Raw genomic sequence first — 23,171 nt, forward strand, 5'->3', positions numbered from 1 at the left:
CCAGGGCCAGATGAACTGCATCCAAGAGTATTAAAAGAACTAGCAGATGTGATCTCAGAACCACATTCTTTGAGAATTCCTGGAGAACAGGCGAAGTCCCGGCAGACTGGAGGAGGGCAAATGTTGTCCCTATTTTCAAAAAGGGGAAAAGAGAGGACCCAAATAATTACCGCCCAGTCAGTCTGACATCAATACCAGGGAAGATTCTGGAGCAGATCATTAAGCAAACAGTCTGTGAGCACCTAGAAAGGAATGCTGTGATCACCAATAGTCAGCATGGATTTCTGAAAAATAAGTCATGTCAGACTAACCTGATCTCGTTTTTTGACAGAATTACAAGCCTGGTAGATGAAGGGAACGCAGTGGATGTAGCCTACCTTGATTTCAGCAAGGCATTTGACAAGGTGCCCCATGATATTCTTGTAAAGAAGCTGGTAAAATGCAGTCTTGACTATGCTACCACTCAGTGGATTTGTAACTGGCTGACTGACCGAACCCAAAGGGTGCTCATCAATGGTTCCTCTTCATCCTGGAGAAGAGTGACTAGTGGGGTGCCACAGGGTTCTGTCTTGGGCCCGGTCTTATTCAACATCTTTATCAACGACTTGGATGATGGACTCAAGGGCATCCTGATCAAATTTGCAGATGACACCAAACTGGGAGGGGTGGCTAACACCCCAGAGGACAGGATCACACTTCAAAACAACCTTGACAGATTAGAGAACTGGGCCAAAATAAACAAGATGAATTTTAACAGGGAGAAATGTAAAGTATTGCACTTGGGCAAAAAAAATGAGAGGCACAAATACAAGATGGGTGACACCTGGCTTGAGAGCAGTACATGTGAAAAGGATCTAGGAGTCTTGGTTGACCACAAACTTGACATGAGCCAACAGTGTGACGCGGCAGCTAAAAAAGCCAATGCAATTCTGGGCTGCATCAATAGGAGTATAGCATCTAGATCAAGGGAAGTAATAGTGCCACTGTATTCTGCTCTGGTCAGACCTCACCTGGAGTACTGTGTCCAGTTCTGGGCACCACAGTTCAAGAAGGACACTGACAAACTGGAACGTGTCCAGAGGAGGGCAACCAAAATGGTCAAAGGCCTGGAAACGATGCCTTATGAGGAACGGCTAAGGGAGCTGGGCATGTTTAGCCTGGAGAAGAGGAGGTTAAGGGGTGATATGATAGCCATGTTCCAATATATAAAAGGATGTCACATAGAGGAGGGAGAAAGGTTGTTTTCTGCTGCTCCAGAGAAGCGGACACGGAGCAATGGATCCAAACTACAAGAAAGAAGATTCCACCTAAACATTAGGAAGAACTTCCTGACAGTAAGAGCTGTTTGACAGTGGAATTTGCTGCCAAGGAGTGTGGTGGAGTCTCCTTCTTTGGAGGTCTTTAAGCAGAGGCTTGACAACCATATGTCAGGAGTGCTCTGATGGTGTTTCCTGCTTGGCAGGGGGTTGGACTCAATGGCCCTTGTGGTCTCTTCCAACTCTATGATTCTATGATTCTATGATTCTTCTATGATTCTACCTTTACTGCCCTTGCTTTGCAGGAAGCGCTTAAGACTTGGTTCGGGTGATAGTGCATCCTGGCCTCTGATGGTAACCTGCAAAGAAATTCCCAGTGGATTACTCCCATTTTTATTTTTGCATTGTTCAAGTTCTACTTGGGAGTAATAGCACATCAGGAAATCAGTGTGCGTATGCAGTTGCCTGTTTAAATTTGCAAAATAAAAGATTATGAGAAGACAAGCTTTATAGTCATACACGAAGTTTGTTTTCCTTCTGCTTGGCTACATAAAGCTTTTTTTCAAGCAGCTTGCTTAACACACGACTTAACTTCTAGAACTCTGATCATTATTGCTTGGATTAAGCGAGGTGTGAATGCTAATTGCCTAAAGTGGGTGAGAACCTTTGTGTTCCATGTTGTGGAAACTGATCCTAAACATGACACTTAGCCAGTGCTTTATTTCCTAAAAAAAGTGTTTAGGGGTACTCTCATTTTGACTCTAGAAAATCACAATTTTATAGTTCTAATCGGGGGAAATAAATACAGTAAATGGACAAAAGTACAAAGATTCACAAAATGTTTAGGGGTCTGCATACCCCTGCGTCCCCCCCCCCAAAAAAGCACTGCTCTTGGCCTATATTACAAAGCACCCCAAGTGCAGAGGGCTTTTAAGAACCAGCAGAAGGCTGCAGGGCTCAAAGATATTGCGAAATGAAGGCATGATGTTTTACACTAAAATGTGTGTAAAATACAGAAAGCCATCAGGCACAGGTGTGTGTTCACTTATAAATATACATTACCATACACTATTCCTAGGACACCATTGTAAACAGCTACCGAATAACAAACGACGAAGCAAAAACTAGATGGGGGGAATTGGGCCTTCCCGGAGCATACAGCCCTCTTGCTTAGAGTTTCTCTAGTCATCAGCCCAGCTTCTTGGCCAGTCTCTGCAAGCCTATAGCGGTATGGCAACTCACTATGCAAAACAAGTGGGTTGTGATGGAAGAGGAGGTACAATGTGCTTTTGTTTTGAGAAATGCACTCGGTTCTTTGCAGTGTGTTTTTGCAGGGCAATTATTCCCCTGAATGCTCTGGAATGCATATGAGGGTCATGGCCCATCATGGCTCAATACAAATTGAGGCTGGCGATCCAGGAACTCACTATACTTCATAAAACTATCAGAACCATCAAACAAATGGCCCTGCTGATACAACTAGGCATCAGTATCCATGTCCATATTCTGTTCTTCATGGTAGCAGCCAACAGCTGGCTTCTTTAAAACTCTACCATTTCAGCCCCTTCAGATTGCAGGTTTGGGGTGGGTGACTGTTTCTTCAGTTCTCCCAGTGTTCCTGTCCTCTTTATAGGCTTCCTTTAGGTATCAGGGTGGTCCCTGTGAGAACAGAACAATGGACTAGATACTAGGTATTGGCATGATCCAGTAAGACTCCAGTAATCTTAACAAATCTCAATAGCCCTAACATTTAGTGCTTTGGAATGCCTTTTGTGGGGAAAGGGAAAGGCTGGCTAGACCTGTCTACCTGGCACAGCTTGGAGTGTCTGTCAGAAGGGGGCCCACCAAGGGACATTTCGCCTATGACCCTCTCAACCCTTGACCACCTGACCTACTGTTTGTGTAGACAAGCTCTAGCCTACGTATTTTCCAGTCACCTTTGTCTAGTCAGGCAGCTGGAACCAGATTATCATAAAGCCCAGCATAAACCAGCCTCAATTGTTGCCATTGGTTAGATTCAGATTCAGATGAAGCAGCAGATCCACCAGGGATTTTGAGTGGGGGTGGGTGGGATTTATTATTAGAAGGACTGTTCATTTTTTAGCACAGTCCTTAGGGAACCTTTGGACCTCTAGATGTCACTGAGCCACAACTCCCATCACCCTGACCATCAGCCCTGCCTGCTGGGGCTGATGGGAGTTGAAGTTCAGTAATATCTAAGATGGAAGATGGTTCCCCATCCCGCCAAAGAGTCTCTACCACTTCCTAATATTTATCTGAATGTATCTGTTCCAAGCACATATGCACTTAGATGCTCTCTGGAAGCATCTCTATATTGCTTATTGGGCTGCATTGCAATACTACTGCCGATCACTCTATGACTGTGCCAACACCTACTGCCATGAGGTTGCTGATGTAAAATGAACAGAATATACCTGTTTCTCCTTACACAAGGACAAAAGGGTAACCTGACAATACACTCTCCTGAGTGCAGAAATGGATTCATTCATCTCTTGGGTCAGTTATGCATCTGCACATGACACCAATACACAGCAAGTTTTCTTTTCTTTTTGCAAAATGTGCTATTGAGCATGGAGCTGAAAAGCCTGGGAATATTAATGCTTGGGGGGGGGGGGTGGCTCAGGAGGTCTTGATAACTTTACAGATAACTACATATAATCCAATGTTTTGAGATAAAAAGAAAACACACACATACATGAAGGAGGAAACTGCATCTGCCTTCATGTCTTGCTGGTATGAGCAAACTAGATGAAAGTTACACGAATAGCCAAGCAGTTGCCAGCAGGGCTGAAATGAGGTTTTGTGTCCTCTCTGTCACCAGAGAAACCCTGAGTGTTTTGGTGTATGTTTACTATTATTTATGAAACTGTAAAGAACGGAAATGGTTTTTTAAGTATCTCAGAAGCATGTCAGAAGCAATCTGCATGAACCCTCCAAATCCCAAATTAGAAATTATCCCAAATATATATGCAACACTTTCCCTTTGTTTACATATCTAGGTGACAGTCCTGACCCATATGTACTTGTAGGCTACATTGAGATTAGGTTTAAGAGAGTTGCCTGTATTTTTCTACTTATCTAAGCAATTCTCATGAAGTGGCTGCAAAGCTCAATGGAGGAACACACACTTTGCATGTGCAAAGGATGCCAGATTCAGTCCCTGGCATCTCAGGTTATCAGAGATGGAAAAGACCAAGGAGAGTTATACTGGATTAGATGGACCCCATTGTGTCCCCTAGCGTAAGCACTCCTACTCAAATAACTGATGCGAGGCTGGCAATACTCCATGACCAGATCACCTGCACCAGCATTAACTCTTTGGTATAACTCTTGGATCAAGCATTGCATCTTCCATGGATCACATGCAGCTTCATTCTGCACCCTTCAAAATATTGCCACTCTAAGCATCAGCTCAGCTTACTTGTGCGTTGGCCATGATTCAAAGGAAATTTACTAGTGCATAGTACCTTTTATTATTGCAATTTCACACTGCTCGTCAAAGAAAAGAGAGAGGTTGTTCTCTGTGAGAAATAGTAATGCTCTTTTAAGTGGTTTTTATTAACAGGTGATATGGTTAGATTAGATTTTGCAGTCCTTCATATCCTACCAACTATGAAAATAAATACTTTCTCCTATTAACAAACCAATCTCTGTTGCTGGCTAGCTATATTCCTAGCGTGTGTGCCTTTTTATAGGTAATTTATGTTCCTTCTTAGTTGTGCTGGATATTTCCCAATACCTACCCCCAGTCTTAGCGATGAAAATTATCTGAAATGTGAATTTCCTATATTTGAGTAGCTTTACTTGGCCAGTCCCTGCAAAGCTATAGAGGTAAGGCAACTCATTATACAAAAGAAGCAAGATTTTGCACATAATAGTAGCCAAATTGATCCATTGTTCCTGCCTGTAGTTATAAATCCACACCAAAAGCCTTGTCTAGCACGGTTTATAGCTGAATGAAGTTGGAAATGTTAATGAAAATGTGAACTTTGAAACTAGAGCCATAAAATATAGAAATATCTAAATTTTGACCTGTGTTTTTTTGTAGGTGACTGTTCATTAGAGAGAGAACCTTGTACTTAGAGCAATCTTTGTATGTACCTAGAAACGATGTTGTTGTTTTTGGGGGGGGTTTGTTAAAGAGGTGGCAAAATGGAATTACTGGAAAGCAGGACACATTTGGAATGTAGATATACTTATTGTAAACAGCAGTTTGGGGTTGTGGAGTTTGTTTTGGTGTGCTACAATCAACTGCATTCATCATTTACAGTAAAATAATAATAATAATAATAATAATAATAATAATAATAGAAGATAATTACAAAGAAAAAACCCTGAATGTTTAATATACAGCTTCAGAACCAACCAAGCTGGCAGTAATGAGGTCTATGCACTTTGCAATGCATAGACCAATTGTTGGTTTAAAAAAGTTTGCATTTATAAACCTAGAACCTGACCCAACTGTAAGTGTTTAACAATGGGTGACCCAAGATAGATCTGCGCACCAAGCCAGTTTTAGCAAGATGTGCCTCCACTCCAGTAATGCAGGTGGAAGGCTCTTTATGCACACAAATCTCTCTTGCTGGGGTGAGGTGCCTATTTTTGAAATGGCCACAAATCTCCCACCCAGGCACTTCAGGATGTGGCCAGTTGGCCCCTCCAGCTGTGACTGAGAGAGCTTTCCTTACAGATGTTAGGCAAGTAACGTGGCAGATTGATCTCCACTGTGGTAGCCAAGAGAGTGGGACGTCCATCTGGGAACCCTGGACTAGCTGGCTGGGAGAGGGGTTCTCTTATCTATGCCCAGTCAAACCATACACCCGTGGGATGCGAGTGTAGGAGAAATACGGAGTGCTGTTGAGCTAAAACACCATGTTTGTAACACTTTCTAGATGCAAGTTCTGCTCTCTCTTTTTACCCTTTCCTAATAAGAGACCATTTTCTGATTACTACTACTTGGTTTCAATTGTCACTTACTGACCAAATAGCTACAGTGCAGTGTTATATGGAAGCCTCTGCTTTGAAGCAATGTAAAACCAAGGGTCTTTATAACAAGTACCTGGATAAAGCTTTGATGAAACTTTATATAAACAGTTTCCCAATATTGCTCCCCACCCCCACCCCACCCCCTGCATAAGATAAAATAGTTCAAGTTGATACAGTCTAGGCACCTATGTTTGGTGGCCCCGTGACAGATGAGCAAGCAACACAGACCAGCTCAGGGACAGCGTGGGGCTCACAAGCCTCTGAGAAGTTCTTCTGCAGAAGCCTCACTTATTCCATAGGGCATTTTACAGGAGAACCCTGGAAAACAAATCCCTAATGCCTAAAAACCACAAACTTGCCATTTTGAACTTAAATGCATTGTTCCCCAGTGTAAATACATTTCCCTATATTTGGGGGTGGGTGGGAATGATAAAGGCATCGAGTTCATTAGTTTAAAAAAAAATCCCCTCAACCCGCCCCCATGGGGAAGGTAGGACTGTATCGAACTTTATAGACAAGGTTTCTGCAGCAGGAAGTTGATGTGGTAAAATCACCTCGGTATGAAATGACATTGACGGGGTGGGGGCAGGGAGAGGGATTTAATGAAGTCATCCAGGGGCATGCCATAGATGGTCCTGATTCCCCAAACCTATCTATAGCAAATGTGAAACCAAACCATTTGAGTGCGAAGTCCAGCGCTGGTTTCCTCCTCAGTGAGTGGAAGAACTCGGCCCCACTCATTTTGAGTGCAGATCTGTTTGCCTGCTGAGGCTGCAGAGAGTGTGTCTTCATTGTACTTACTGTGTTACATAAATACTTATCCCTGAGAAAGTTGAGAGGAGGTTGTGGAGTGGTGGAAAGTCAATCCAGTTCAATTAGGCATTCCTCTTTTGTAACCTCTTTTTTATAAAATTTGCTTTGACACCTGAGCAAAGGTATTTTTTAAAAAATATACACACATATAGATATATTTAAAAACAATTAACAGGAGCGTCTTCTTAAGGCTCTGGAGAGTGAAGGCTGGCTGACAAAATAACTGAAAATCTTGACCAGGAAGAAAAATTGCTGGCAGAAGATGGAGAAGAGGCTTATCAGTGTTAGTTCCATTGTGCCAGAGATAATCTGCTGGAGAAACGATGTATAAAAACAAAAACAAAAAAAGACGGGGGGGGGGGGATAAGCAAAATGTGCAAGGCAAATAAAACTCCAAAAATGATATCTATAAAATGATAAGAGCAAAGTGCTGGCGTCCAGTGCAGGCAGGTCTACGGGGAGCTTGAAGGACTGATGGTGGGACTAGATGCGTCTGAACGGCTATAGTCACTGACCGATCCTGTCCGGGAGCTGCTGCCGCTCCTCCTCTTGAGCATGCTGGGGTGGAAATTGCTGTGGCGGCGGGCGTGCTTCGTCAAGTGGTCACTGCGCATGAAGCGCTTCTCGCAGAGAGGGCAGCCAAACTTTTTCTCCCCAGTGTGAGTGCGGAAATGTCGCGCCAGCTCATCGGAACGGGCAAACTTTTTGTTGCAATCTTCCCAACGGCATTCAAAAGGCCTCTCGCCTGTTGAGAGAGAGAAAGAGAGACTATGAAATAGCGGTATTTGTTTTATTACTATTTTATTCAAATGTTTCTACCCTGAAAGACTCTGGAGGCAGGCAGCTTACAGCATTTTAAAATAATAACAAAATAAAAGCAGCAGCCTAGTCCTATTCACATTTCCCAGCATTGTAGCAGCAGCAGCAGCAGCAAGACAATCAGATTTTATTAAATGCTCAAGAAAATGGAAAACTCTTCAATCCAGAAATGAATAAAATAACAATAAACTGGGGGCTAAAATAATGAAAGCGGGCTCCTGACCAACTGAAATGGATAGAGGAATTCAAAGGTGAGGCGCTGGATCGCTGAGAGAGTTTGTGGGTTTTCTGCATAGGAACGCTGCCCAGCCTGCTTAGAATGCAGACTTTATATGCAGCAGCAGCAGAAGTTAGTTTAGTTAAATGAATCCTTGCTTGGAAAACACCTTTGGTTGGAAAGTATTCAGACGGAGTCTTGGTATAAAGTAAGAAAGGTTATGTTTACTAATGGAACTACATCAGGGCTCAGCAACCTTTTTCAGCCGTAGGCTGGGCCACCGTCCCTCAGACCTTGTGGGGAGCCGGACTATATTTTGGGGGGGGGGGGAATGAACGAGTTCCTATGCCCCAGAAATAACTCAGAGATGCATTTTAAATAAAAGGACACATTTTACTCATGTAAAAACACGCTGATTCCTGGACTTTCCGCAGGCCAGATTGAGAAGACGATTGGGCCGCATCCGGCCCCCGGGCCTTAGGTTGCCTACCCCTGATCTACATTCTCAATAGGGAAGCATTCTATAGTCCTAGCTAACTATCTAGTTGGAGGAGCAAAGAATCCATGCTTCCCACCTTTGCTCTCAAAATAAAGATCCAAGACTAACTCTCACCTCAAGGTCCAGAAAAAGTGTGAGAGGAGGAGCAGGAAGTTGTAAAGAGGACGGAACCTTACACTTACCAGTCTAAATAAACATTAAAGAGGGGCGGGGGGGGGGAGGTCAGCGTAGTGATAAAAGTATAGGGATAGCCTGGGAAGCTGGAGGTCTCTTGCTTTGTCTTAACCAGTGCAAACCCCTCTGAGCCAGCAGAATTGCACCCAGATACCCAACAGCCCCCACCTGCGTGCTCTCAGTAGAAGTTTCTACTCAACAGGAAGCAACACTTCTCCATTTTGCTCATCCAACTGTATGCACATTATGGTGCTATGTAGTCATATTGCTTTAGGGAACCCATACAAAAAACTCAGCTGTTGTTGTTGTTGTTGTTGTTGTTGTTGTTACACTTATTCAGCACTTTCTACCAAAAAAAAATTATTTTAGACCCTGCCATTTCTCCTGAATTTCAAGGCAGCTTACAAAAATAAAAAACAAACAGCACTTTTAAAAAGCTGTTAAGCACTTTAAAAGCACTTTAAAACCAGAAAGGCTGCATATAATTGCAATAAGTAAGGAATTCAGCCTCTGAGCTTGCTTAACAAGCGGGCCTCAACACAGTGGCAAAATTCCAGCTACTTCCCTGGGTCGGAAGTTCTCAAGTCTGGGTACAGCAAGAGAAGGTCTCTGTAGGTGATCTTAGTGGGCAGGTACATAGGGGAGAAGGTAGCTCATCAGGAACCACATGCTAAAGCAGTACAGCTTCACGATCCAAACTTTACCATTAGATCCCAAGATATTAATTCCAAAGTTTAGTAATAAAGTTTAAAAAACAACAACCTTATTTTACATCCCATATCAGAGTCTCACAGGTGAATGAGGGGATTTTTTAAAAAAACAAATACATTATGGGTTCCATGAAGACCATAACCCTGCTTTTTTTAAATTTCACTGGATATCGTTCCTGTCTCATTGCTTCCCGGCAACTCATGATATCCATTGTTTTCCCTCAACATCCATTGTTTAGCTCTCTTCTTTCTTAGCCAGATTGCCTTTTCATATTGAGCTGCTTTTTGCACAGGAGAAGAAGTAATTCATGCGGTTCATGCATTGGGTTTTGACAGGGAGATGAATGAGGAGGCGTGATGAGGTTGTCAGTCCCACTTGCCCCTTGAATTATATCAGGCATGTTTTCCCTAATTCAACTAGCACTCTACAGTTTTAATCAAATCAGACCACAGAAGCTGAATGTACAACAAGCTTTAATGTAGGAAAGAAGAATATCCATCAAGTTGCCAGTGTTTTCTCCTACCCATAAGATGAATAGATAAAAATAAATATTAGTAAGACCGGCTTGGCTACTCTTACTTGACCTTCTTGTTTGAATCACCTGTTTCTTCCAAGGGAGCAGAAGTGCTTGCCATTACTGCTAGGACCAATCATAATTATTTTTAAATTTATACCCCACCCATCTGGCTGCGTTTCCCCAGCCACTCTGGGCGGCTTACAACATAAATAAAAGCACAAGAAAACATAAAACATTAAAAAACAAAATACCTTATACAAGCAAACCAATAAAGAAGACACTAACAATAATAACAATAACAGTTTACAGTTATACCCAAATTAAAATAACCGCCAACCCCAACTAAACATTTAACCAACACCAACCCAACAAAAACAAAACAGAGGAACCAAAATTAGAACTGTTTAAAACATTTTAAAACATTTTAGCCAGTTTCCCCAACCCAAGAGTTGTTGCAGCAATGTCCCTTCAGCCTCCCAGGAGCCTCTTTTAGCTGTTCCAGGTGAGTCTGGGCCCTGCCCCCTGGGCCAGGTGGAAATGGGCCTTACAGCAGGGAGCGCTCTTCCTTCCAGCACTCACAGCAACAGCAGCAGCAGCAATGGCTCATCCCTTTCCCCTTGTGGCTGAGGGACCATTACTAGACCTTCTGCAAAATCATACTCTGTTCCAGCATGTGATGAAGATCTATGGGCACGTCACATTCGCCTTTCCCAGACAAGATAGGGCAGTGATCCAACAGCAGATGAAGTGCAGTAGGTTTAATTAAAGCCAACTGCAGAATCACAAAGTTGTGAGCAAATATTTAAGGTTCCCAGAAGGCTTCCGGATAGTAAACAAAAGAATGCAGGGCATTTGGGGAATATGGCTCTGTATTGCTATGATTTTGGCTTTTCTAATTGACTGACAGAGCTACCTCTGATTTGTTGGTAAAATGCAAACATAAGAATGCGCCCTCCTTGCCCCTTTGAAAGGTTCAGGTCAAATTGCCTTCAGCGAAAGCCTTCCAAAGTTCATTTCAGGTGGTTATGTGAGGCTGTTCCATTCTGTCAAATCACTGCTCCCTTCTGCCAGGGTGAGGGGAACTGATTTCTTCTCTGACCCTCTGCAGAATGCAAAACGTCCTGCATTTTGCTTTCCCCCTGTCTGCAGTGCACATGTAGCCGGGCAATGGATACACCTGAACTTTTCCATTAGCTCAAGCTAAAGTGTGAGAGACTGTAAAGGGAGCACTGGATTTTCTCAGCCAGAACAAAAGGTGGCGGGGGCTTCTGATCATGTTATCAACTGCACCAAGCAAGTATCAGGTTGATTGTGTTTTCATAGCAACCATGATTAGTAAATGGTGCTGCCAAGGAAGATGTAATTTCTGAAGCTGGAATGGTAATCTGGGGCGGGGAATTCCCTTAACCATTATCATTGCATTGCAACAGCTTTCAATTCATATTCATATTGTTGATTTTTAATATATTTGCTATATATTTTCCTATATTATCAGTACTACATTTATAGCCACTCCATCAACAACCCTGTGCAGTAGGTTAGGCTGAGAGACCATGAATGGCACAAAGTCACAAGCTGAGCTTTGCGGCTGATTTTGACCTTGGCCTCCCAAGTCCTTGTCTCCTTAACCCCCCTGCACTTTATCCCACATTCTGGACAAAAGATGTAGAAATGAATGAAGTGGAGGAGACCTATATTTTCCCATAGGTCCAAAATTTATAGGGTCCGTTTTTAACAGTCGTGTGTGACACCTTTAAGACCAACCAGTTCAGGCTTCAATCCTGCACATATATACTGTATGAGGGAGCAATCCTCATATTGGAATTCAGTAGGGCTTACTCTTGAATAATGTACAGTTATTGCAGCATGAACCCACATTAGAAATTGTACAGTAGTGACCCCCTTTTCAACCAAGGTAAGGCACTTCTGTGCTAAGTACTGAGGAAAGTGAAAGGTTAAAGTGCCCATTCCTTTTTTACTAAGGAGGAAGATGGGGAAAGAACTGAGACAACTTGGCCATGCCCTGTGAGCTCTCATTGGCCATGTCCCTGGGACCCCCTAGCTGCCCCACCTAGTCTAGCGGGCGCTCAAACCATGGTATCTACTAGGCACTCTAATTGGCAGATGTAAATGAGCCTAGAAACAGGAACGGAACATGCTTGGTGTGCACAGGTGCGATATTATCATGCACTTAAGAATTGCTACAAGATCCTTTGGTGTCTTGTGGAAAACAGCCTATAAAGTTAGCCTAAACCTGAAGCTTTGCACAAACACCACAGAAACAAACATGCCGTAGGGTATTAATTATGATGAGACTTTGCTCCGTACCAACACCCTGTATGGAAACTCTCAACTGGGGTTGAGGGGTGGGGATGCGGTTTTTTGAGCAGGTGAGATTGTACAAAGTGCTCTTCTGTTCCTGGCAGGAAATAAAGCAATCAAGAGAAATGGAGATTATAGGAACTCGTTGCCTCATATTTATTAGGGAAGTAGCAATGTGGCAAAGTCTTCTTGCAGCAACCTGAATTCTACAGGCTCCCCCCACCCCCTTTTGCAGCAAAATAGCTGCCCCTGTCAACTGCAAAGCCATGCTTGTTGTCCAGTACTCTGAAAGGGGGAGTAAAAAATTGCTTTCTATCCAATATTTTGAAGGCAACCAAAGAGAGGAATGGCAGACCTTTAGCTAACCTAATAAGCATTTCCTCCCTGCTCAAACTGCGCTTCTTCCCCCCTGTTGTGTTACTAAAGAGCTTTGGATTACAGCAGGGATACCAGAGAATGGTGTCTGTGTGCCAAGGCAGCACAGTAAAGATATTGCAAGCCACACTTCTGTGGCAGCACCATATCAGATTTGGCAAAAGCTGAGGATCTGGCCGAACACATTGAACCAATCTGGAGAGGATTTATGCTTTCGCATATTCCCCAGATAATTGAGGGAAAGGGATGCTGCTTTCTAGTCCCTGTCGCACATACAAATTATAATAGAAACAGGAGTCACCGCTCATCCATCACTCACACTTGGGGGGCGGCTCGCTTACATGACCCCCTTTTTAACACATATAAAAAGCTGGGCATTCTTAGTAGGTTACTGTAGCTGGAGGGAGCTGTAGTAGTCCACTTTGGGGCGGCGGGGGGTTCTTACAGTCAAGAGATAAAGAAATTTTATAAAATAAAACAAATAATAAATAGTGTTTTCTACCTAACATTCACATGAGTTGCCTTGAGGCTGCCTTGAGGTGCCAGCTGATTTTAGACTTTTATGTATTGTATTGTTTTATATTATATGGTGTAACTTAAGTTTCTTGTCATAGAGACAACAAATACTGGAAGCAGAGCAGCAAGATGGGCCTACTTACAATTTAGGTCTTATCTGTTTGCTAATTACTCATCACCAAATGCATTTCAGTTCAGTGCATATCCTTGAAGGCATGTATCTAATTAAAACAAAACCTGCATAATAAAAACTATTTTTAAAAATGTGTTAAAATTACAATCTTGCATACATCACGTGGCAGCTTCACTTCTGCCCAGAAGAACAAACAAAGCATAAAGAACAAACTCATACCAACATGTTGTATTTATATTGGGTTCCTGAGGACTCTTCCAAGCAGTTTGTTGCAAAGGAAATTGCACAGAGCCTTCTCGGTAGTGACACCCGCCCTGTGGAACACACTCCCATCAGATGACAAGGAGATAAATAACTATAGAACTTTTATAAGACATCTGAAGGCAGCCTTGTATCAGGAAGTTTTTAATGTTTGATGGGCAGGGTACAAATAATAAATTGCTATTGTTGTTTTGTTTTGTTATTGTTATGCCTTCTCAGAAAGAAAGAAAGATTTTTTGAAGCTGGAACAGGAACGTTAACATTGGCAAACACTGCATGGCGGTATTCCCTGTTGACTGCCAGTCACTGCATATGTTTCACAAATGCTTGATCCTCTCTACAATCAGTATCAATCCTACTGTGAAGAGAGGAGAGAAACGGCTGGGGATTCGGATGGGTGGACAGAGATCTTCTCCTGTGGTAGCTTGTTATCTATTGGCAAATAAAGGCCTAAGCAACTTGGGACCAGCTACCTTTGAGAATACCTTCGCTAGTTATTTCCAGTTCTTTAGGTCCTCAGGCAAATGCTCCTGAGGTTTGTTATATGTTCACTAGGACCAGGGCCTGTAATATAGCGGGGGCTGCCTTTTTGGATGCTCTTTGGGAAGACATCAGGCAAGCACCAAAGCCGTCTTAAAACCTGCTTAAAACACAGCCGTTCGCCTAGGCTCTCCCAGGGGCAGGAGATGATCCTTTCCCAAGTAACGTCCACCTGATTTGTGATATATTTTGTGTTTATTTTATGGATGTAGTTTTATTGCTGATCTTATGTCATTCACAGAAATGTTTTTCATAAAGTGGATGGCATATTCATTTTTGCAAATAAATAAATAAACAGATCCTTGCACAGACAGAAGACTGTCACTGGTGTAAACCTTATGCCTGCAAGGCTCCGCCAGTGCAAGCCAGTAACTGGTCAGAGTTGGGAGTGTGATGTGAGAGAAGCAGGCAGCAGTTGCAACAACTTGAAGTTATCCTTGCAAACGAGGTGGTGTAAATGAAAACATTTCCAGGGGAGTCAGTTATAAGCCCCACATCTTTGGTATCAGGCACTCCACTTGTGGATCCATCTGCACAATTGGCTTGTTAGTAGAGTCTCTCCTTATTTGAGGAGGAAAGTCAAACCATTGCACACCTCACAAGTGGGCAAAGCTCCCACACCACGTGAATCAGGGCACCGCCAAAAGCATTTATCAATCAGGCTTGGTTTATTCTGTTGACCACTAAAAGAACAGCTAGAATATTATTTCTCCAGAAGGCAAAAGGGAGGAGATTTTCAAAGATAGACCAATCACATAGGGTTTATTGGGGTGGAACTGTGGTCTGAGTAAACCAGCAAGTATTTTTAAACAAAGCATCCTTAAATAACTCTTGGCGTGGTCTGGGAAAGTATTTCCACTTCCACTGTTTTATATAAGCACTTCAAACTGACCAACAAGCCAAACTTGGAACCATCCATGAGACAGCTGATGCATTATGCTGCCCCTGCTTTGAACAGTATCAAAGGTGCTTTCTTACCAGAATGCGCAAAAGAAAACCAGAGCTCACCCCTCTTCCAACAAGCCGGAAACAGAGCTATTTTAAGCCCTGCAAGTTATTTATGCCCTTTACAGATTTCATTTATTTCCCCCCTCAACTCTTTAGAGTTGTAAAAGCTCAAAGAGTCTCCAACACATACAAATGCCAGCTTATGTGTCATCATGGCCTGAACTCAGTTTTAACCACAGTCTTGGCAATGCTTTTAAAAAAAAAAAAAATCTGTGCCACCTTGATGTTGGAAAGATGGCTTAGAAGAGACCTTCTGCATTTTCCGTGAAAAATATAAAAATGAAACCTCACTCCCCTGTCTGAATTATTCATTTTCTCTCTTCTGGCTCCCTCTTCACTACAAAATATTCATGAAGTAAAGTCATCTTGACATCAGTTTATTTCCAAAAAAATATTTGATGTTTCCATATTGGGTAACTCCTGAAGTTTAATTTTCCTGAGCCAGAAAAATGACCTCAACCTATCTGACCTGGGTTAACCAAGTGGGGTTGCTTCCTTGGAAATTCCAAGACACAGCAGAGCTGAACCCCCCCCCCAAAAAAAAAACCTCTAAAACTCGAAAAAAAATAATCTCATTTCCAAAACTTGGGGGACTGCCCAGAGCTGACGGTTATATAGTTTCCAGTCTGGTTATATTTTTAGTCTTTCTGCTGACTATCAGTGCGGTGAACCTAGGCACATAGCAAGCTTTAGGGCTTGGAGAAGATCAGTTTAAGTAAGGTTATGAGAAAGAAGGAGGGAAGGTATATATCTTTGGGAGAAATTAAGGCTCATAAACAATCCAATATATTGGCAGCCAAGGTTCTAGCCCTGACCAAGTGGTGTCCCTCTGTTGAATAATTCAGTGTTGTTGTTTTTTGGGGGGTGATTGTTCCAAAAACCTGTCATTCCATGTCCTTGTGAAGAACTGTGAATAATTCAGAACATGATCCTGTACAAGATCTACTCACTGAAGATTTTGTGGAAAGATTTTGTGGAAAGCCGGACACACCATGAAATATTTGCCCAAACACACACACACACACAACTGGTAATGGCTAAAACTAGGGCTGAGTCATGGGTGGACAGTGGACCTCCTCCCTGGCCACGCTGTGTTGAGGAGGGGAAGAATCAACAGCTACTCCACATGGAAGACTAGCCTGCCCATACCACTATGACAGATTATGGTTGAACTCATGACTCAGTCACAACACACCACTATCAGTATGGGAACCTCACACATACAACAGAGTGCACAGCCCATGCCATGCACACTTAAAGCTCAACAGGGATAACTCTGGTGATGGGAAATGATGGGGAAAGGGTGCTTTGTTCAAAACAGCCTGGTGTCAATCTGAGCACATTGCTAGCATACCTCTGCCCACAGCCCTGACAATTAAAAAACATATCTAAATAGTTGACAGTTAACATTGAATTCTGATTTTTTTAATTTAAAAAACCTTCATGAATTAATGCAAAAATGGAACAAAGCAGACGTGAGAATGTCATGGATCAGAAATGGGCTGATGCATCCTGGAGGGGGTGGACTAGATGAACCTTGGGTTCCCTTCCAACTTTACCATTCTATTATTCTATGATTCCATCCCTCAGCAGGTGACACACAGGAGCCTTGGGCCCTATAAAGCCTCAGACTTTGGCCTGGCTCCATCGTCTGAGCAATCTGTTAATTGCTTTCAGACTGCCCAGACTTGTCACTGATTGCTTTGCCTCCAGATCAGCAGTTGTAAATGTACCAAAAAGCAGAGCAGGGATGAGCAGGGTACACCAAGCCAGAAGTGCCTACAGGCTACGTATTGTTTAGTAAAACAATACGGATGACTCGGAGCCAACCAGAACGCTGCAGGGGAAGACAAAAGCACACCAGAGCTGCTGCTCAACAGCTCCATACCAAAGAAGATTCCTTTCAGACTTGAAATTAAGCTGTTGATGCCAGTTCTCACAAATGCAAAGGAGTTAGTTGGCAAACCTGTTTCTGGATTATTCCCTTGCAGATTGCAGGCATAGCGCATGTGACTGAACTTTCCATTTGCAGGGAATAAATCATTATTGCACACAGAAAAGTGCCTTATCAGTGAAAAGGGTAGGCTACAATTCTTTCTTCCTGACAACTGGTTTTCTGTGCAGGGTTTTATTTTTGGTGTGGAGAAACTTCCAATTGCAAGCTCTCGTTTGCAGTGCAGAATGATACAGACAAGGCATAGCCAGCTGTTCTTTGAGGAAACTGACCCACAGATCAGAAAGAGGGACTCTCAGGCTTGGAGACCAAATGTTGCCCTCCCAGCCTTCAGGATGGTCTCTAGGCCGCACCGCCTCCCCAGACTACATTGGACCAGCTCCACACTCTCCTCCAGTGCTTCATAATTAGCTGCAATGAGTCATGGAGCTGTTAATATAAAGGACAGTGAAGTGTGTATGAACCTGACATTTTCATGATTTCATTATTGGAATGTAACCTACTCTACAAAAGTTAAAGTCACGTTCGCTGTCCTACCAGCTGGTGGCTCTGACTCTGCCCATCACTTGCACGTGGCCCTCTGGAAGTCTCCCCCATGAGGCAATGCAGCACTTGGGCCAAAAAATGCTCCCCACTCTTGCCAGAGATGTTGGGAAATTACTGGAATTCTTCAAGAGAAAAGTTCCTTGGCCCTGCAGTGTACCAGCCATTCCAAACCACTGGCTCCCAGTAGGTTCCAGTTCAAATTCAATGTGTTGGTTCAGATTTTCTAAATTTTAAATGGTCTGAGCATTGGATATTTCAGGGACCACATTTCGCATACGACTCTGCCCAAACACTCAGGTGGTGTGATCTGATACCATGAGTTCATGACTGTTATAATGTGGGAAGTAGAGAGGAAAGGAGGTCTCCCTTTGATTTTCCACTGAATATAGAAACACAGGAGAGAAGGGTGGGCACAATTAAGCAGTTTACAGCAACCCCAGGCAATTAGAATACAGGATACAACTACCATGAATGAAGTATTTGAAAAATTGTTTCATTGGCTGATATTTCAACACTAGACTTGTGTTCAGGCTTACAAAGTGCAATTACTGTTGGGTGGCATTATAAACTCATCGCCTTCACCTTATAAAAGCTTCTTCCTGAAATCAAAAGCTGGGCTTTTGTAACCCCTGGATACACATGCATTTACAAGTGTCTTTGTTGGTAAGGAATGTGAGCTGCATTCCAGAAAGCAATATTTTAAAGAGTTTGGATTTTCAGTAGAGCCCCTGCCTTTTAACCTTTATCACCTGCCTTTTAACTGATCAATTATAAGTGTGACTGTTACCAATATAGGTTCCTTCTTGCAATAAAAGTGAGAGTTAACATTTCTCTAAGCATAAGTTACAACTTATTTTAAGATGCAAATGACACCCTTAATAGTCATTTTTATTTCTCTAGGGACAGCAGCAAACCAGAAGTAAAACAGATGCTAATAAACAATGACGTGTACCCTTAATCAAATATGCCCTGTTTAATCAACTAAAGATTGAGTTGATTAATTTACTGATTAAAACCTGAAGCAACCAAGCAATTTTGAGACAGTGGAAGGAGATCTCTAACCCTCCAAATGTTGCTCGACTACAATTCCCATCATCCCTAATCATTGACCATGCTGGCTGGGACTGATGGGAGTTGGAGGCTCACAGTACCTGGAAGATGACAGGTTCTCCATCCCTATTGTAATGGAGGACCATGAACAGTTGCAGAATAGTTGGTTAGACTGATATTCACTTGCTACTAACATGAGTCTGACCAAACTGCGGGAGGCAGTGGAAGACAGGAGTGCCTGGCGTGCTCTGGTCCATGGGGTCACCAAGAGTCGGACACGACTAAACGACTAAACAACAACAACATTGATTGAGTTTGTATAATCAATTCCCCACAATTCTTTCTAGTTCCCTAGCTTGCTTCCTCAGGCCTCAGAACCAAAAGGTTAGTTGAACCTTTATGAAGATAGAGGAAATATTTCAGAAATCATGAAAAGCACTATTTAAAGATGTCTCCAGAGGGATTTCTCATAAGCTCCATTGTACATCAACCCTGATCCCTCTAGATTTGGTGGTTTATAAAACTGGGGTCTGCTGTGATTCCCTGCACAGCACAGGGCAGGACATGGAAAATACCTTCCCTAGCAGTGCTTCAGTTGATGCTCCCCTTTGCATCCCTTATTAGACCTTGCAACTCTGCTATGTGGAAAAAAACATAGCTTGGGAAATGGCCAGAAATGTGTAGTCCCAAGCATATCATTAGGACTTAAGTAAATAGAGGAATGAGTGGGAAATCAAATGTAAATGCTGCAGGAAGACTTTGTTTTCTGTAAAAGCACTGTGAAAACCTTGCAGCGTTTTGATATATGCCATGAAGTACAGGCTATTCCTGAACGGAGCCTCTGTATCCCAGAAGCTGCCAATACAGTTATGTGGTGCTACAGTTGCCATGATGAACTGCCCCTTCACAAGGAACAGGAAGGAGATGGTTAATGGCCAGAGCTATTAACGGGGTCCATTTACTCAGTTATATATATATATATATATATATATATGCCTCGGCCAGCTAAACATGCCCCTGAATTTTATGTTCCTGCTGAGGGTTGATTTCTTCAGCCAAAATCTGTTTTGGTTGTTTGAGTACCCTGTTGAGGAAGGACACACCACCAGTTTTTCCTGTGTAGCCTAGCTTTTCTAACATTACCAGAGTTGTTAGGAAGCCGTGGGCTGCTCAGTAACATGAGAAGGGCTTGGCTTTGACTATCCGCCTGTCTCTGGCCCCTTGGATCATTGTCTGCTGCTCTGGAACTTGCTCCCTTCCCACGCTGGACCAGATGCCCTCCTGGGCCACTTTGATGGGCAGACCTCTGAGTCCTGGAACCCAACTGCCTGTAGCATAGCCCTTGCTGAAGTCACTGGAAGTGGAGGACTGCTGTTGTGGATGCAGTTGTACAGGAAGGATGTTTGGAAACTGCTATTCTATGCCAGGGATAGGCTGTGCAGTTTTGGCTTTGCCAGACCACACAGAGTCCACAGTCTCCAGTTTAAGCAAGAAATTACATTTAATTTTTTTAAAAAAGTTTGAGCAAGAGTCTTGCTCTCTGATAAGTTAACTTTTTCCCAAGAGATCACACAGTACTTACTGAAATGTCTGTACACAAGAGATGAGGCAAGCGGTGGAGATCTGACACACAAAATGACCTACTGTTTCCTGTCTAAGACTTTGTGGTATGAAACTTCTTGAGAAGGCCATGTGATGCAATTAACAAAATCAAGCAGCTAAAATGTTTTTAGAAATTCAGGCTGCCAGTGAGACAGATCAGGTGACCAGACCTTCTGTAACACAAAACGCCTTAGTGATATAAGGCTGACATGGCTCTGTTCCCTCCATGCTAGCTTTGAATGGGTGGGGTGTTCTAATGGGGGAACATTGCAAATGTGCTGCTCACTATCAGGGACCTTTTCTTCCTTTTAAAAAGATCAGAAAGTACAAGCAGAGTGTTCAAAGGGTGTGGTTAAGACTCTAAAAGGCCTGCTCTCCATTTAATCCTGAGAAGAGAGGCCTGAAGGCAAGACTAGAAGAAGATCTGAGCACATGGATCCTTTCAGCGCTTGAGAGCGGGCTGCAGGCTGGGATGGGCGAATCTGTCAATCTCGATGTCAGTTTCTCATTTTTTCAGGTTCAGCTCTCCACATATACACATAAATTGTAGATTGATTGATTGATTGATTGATTGCATATTCAGCATCAGCATCTGGGTGTGAATTTCTCCTGATTACATGCAATTTTGTACAATACATACAGGTTTGCAAGCAGTCACCCCTACTATAACACATTTTGGTATGTTATTTTCACCAACATACACATTTTTGTAAACATCACTTGGCTGGAAAACTGCACTGCAAAAGTTATAGAAGTGTGAATTTTGAAAGATGGATGCGCTGTTCTCTGGGTTTCATTTTGAAAAATGCCTGCTAAGTGCAAACTAGTTCTGATTCCCCTGTGGTCCTTGCTGGAGAGCTTGGATGGTGAGCCACAGACTTCAGTGACTCAGGTTGCCAATTTGGGGGGTTGGTGTTGAATCTTCCAGGAAAAAATAAGCCTCATCTGGGGGAAACCTACTGACTAAGTTACTTAGGATTATTTCTACCAAAAATGTTTTCGGGACAGACGCACACAAGAAAACAGAGGGTTCTGTTCTGCTGCCAGCCCTGAGCAGTTCCTTTTTTATAAGCAGGATGATCATCTGCCATGGTTACTTTAGTTGAGATTCCTGCAATGCAGGGGGCTGGACTAGATGACCCTTGGGGTCCCCTCCAACTCTACCATTCTATGATTCTAAATAGGTTTTGACAAAGCAGTGAAATCATATGCAATCCAGACATCTCATCAGTAACAACCCTACAATAATTTTTTCTAGATTCAGATTCATATGGGAATTTTGTATTTTCAACCTTTTTGGGGGGCTGCATTTTAGATATGTTTCTATGTATCATTGCTGCAACATACTGTATTTTCAGAGGTTGGGTGGCCATCTGTCACAAATGCTTTAGTTGATAGTCCTGCATTGCAAGGGGTCGGACTAGATACAGAGGCAAAACTGGACCCTTCTAGGGATGCCGGCTCAAGCAGGGGGTGCAAACATCACCTATCAGACTATGGACAGTATGATGTATGATGTCTGTGGGAACACAAAGCCGCTGTCTCTGCGAGATCAAATGTGGGAGAAGCTTCCCACTCTTCTCTGCAGTAATGTGATTTTTCATGGGAGGGACTGATACAGCTCATTGTACAAGGGCACAAGGGACCCTAGGTATGCCTCTGACTGAATGACCCTTGAGGTCCCTTACAGTGTTATGGTATGATTCTATTTCTCACATTGTTTGGGGGTCCCATTGTGCTTGTCTGTGTCTTTTGGACTTATTTGATCTGCCATGTTCTAGGTTCCTCTGGAAGTTCTGGTGTGAGCAGGAATGTGGGGGTGGGGGAGGGGGAGGTAGAGTCTTCCATTCAGAAATATTGGCCTCTTGGTATCATGCTTGGCTCTGACCCTGTCTTGGACACAGACAGGATGAACCCAACACCCCACAGCCTGTGGACCTTGGGGAGCATGCACATCCGAGAAGAACCAGCACTGAAGGTCTTCTTGAAGGACCATCTGAGGGAGATCTTGCTCTGAAAAACCCCAGCCTACAAGAATGCTCACAGGCCAAAGAACAATGACATAAGGGGTTTTCTCATATTATGCTGTCCCTGGGGAGATGTCAGTTATACCTGGGTTTAGCTACCTGTGAGAAGAGTATGTAAAAGCTGACATATGTAGCTCTCCCCTGAATAAACTGGAGTTCTGCTTATGTGTTCATCTGTCCCTGCACTCTCTCTGCATGGTTTCAAGCCATATTTTCTAAAATATGTGTGGGTGCAGATGGGGCTTGTCAACCTAGGAAGGTAGCCCAACTAGGAGAAAGAAAACTACGATCCTAAACCTCTGCTGCCTTGTGGAATGTCTTTAGAGAAGAAAAGGCTCAGGAGTAAAACCTGGAGTGGAGTCCCCAAGGTGGTTGGATGGCATTTTGTACAGTGCCTCCCAGCAACTCCTACAGCCAAGCTTGCTCTGCTTTCCTCTGGACCACGTCAGCAAGGCTGATGTTTGGGCATCCCAGGACCTCCCTACACACAGGCTTGCACCCCAGGGAGGTAACTTCAGTGCTGCTAACACTACAGGAAGTGCTTAAGAGATAATCTGCAGCTTGCTCTTTTCTCAACCCTCAGTACAAGTGCCTGGGAGGGAACCATGGCTTTGGTCATTGCACACATACAATACATAGTAGCTGGGTGACTGGACTTCTTTCCCCTGCAGCCCAAAGAAGGCAAAACAAATGCCTGGCACCTCTGTTTGCAATGGTGTCCACCTCTCTTTCATTGAGGCTTTGCAGGAGAACTGCCCAGTGGACACTGCTTGGATTTATTCGTTTAATTTGCCTCCAGCACTCAATGTCAAGAGCACAGCTTC

At 43.2% G+C, this 23,171-nt stretch overlaps 1 protein-coding gene across 1 annotated transcript in view; it reads right to left on the reverse strand.

Annotated features, from left to right (window-relative positions):
• The window catches only part of KLF13 (KLF transcription factor 13), a 40,236-nt gene that overhangs the window by 2,484 nt on the left and 14,581 nt on the right, over positions 1 to 23,171 (reverse strand). The window contains exon 2 of the mRNA XM_080980857.1: positions 1,540 to 7,821. Coding sequence (XP_080836983.1) covers positions 7,529 to 7,821 — 293 coding nt within the window. The 3' untranslated portion in view covers positions 1,540 to 7,528. The remainder of the gene's footprint in view (positions 1 to 1,539; positions 7,822 to 23,171) is intronic.

This window comes from Podarcis pityusensis, assembly GCF_964106645.2.
Source record: "Podarcis pityusensis genome assembly, chromosome: 14".
Taxonomy (NCBI): domain Eukaryota; kingdom Metazoa; phylum Chordata; class Lepidosauria; order Squamata; family Lacertidae; genus Podarcis; species Podarcis pityusensis.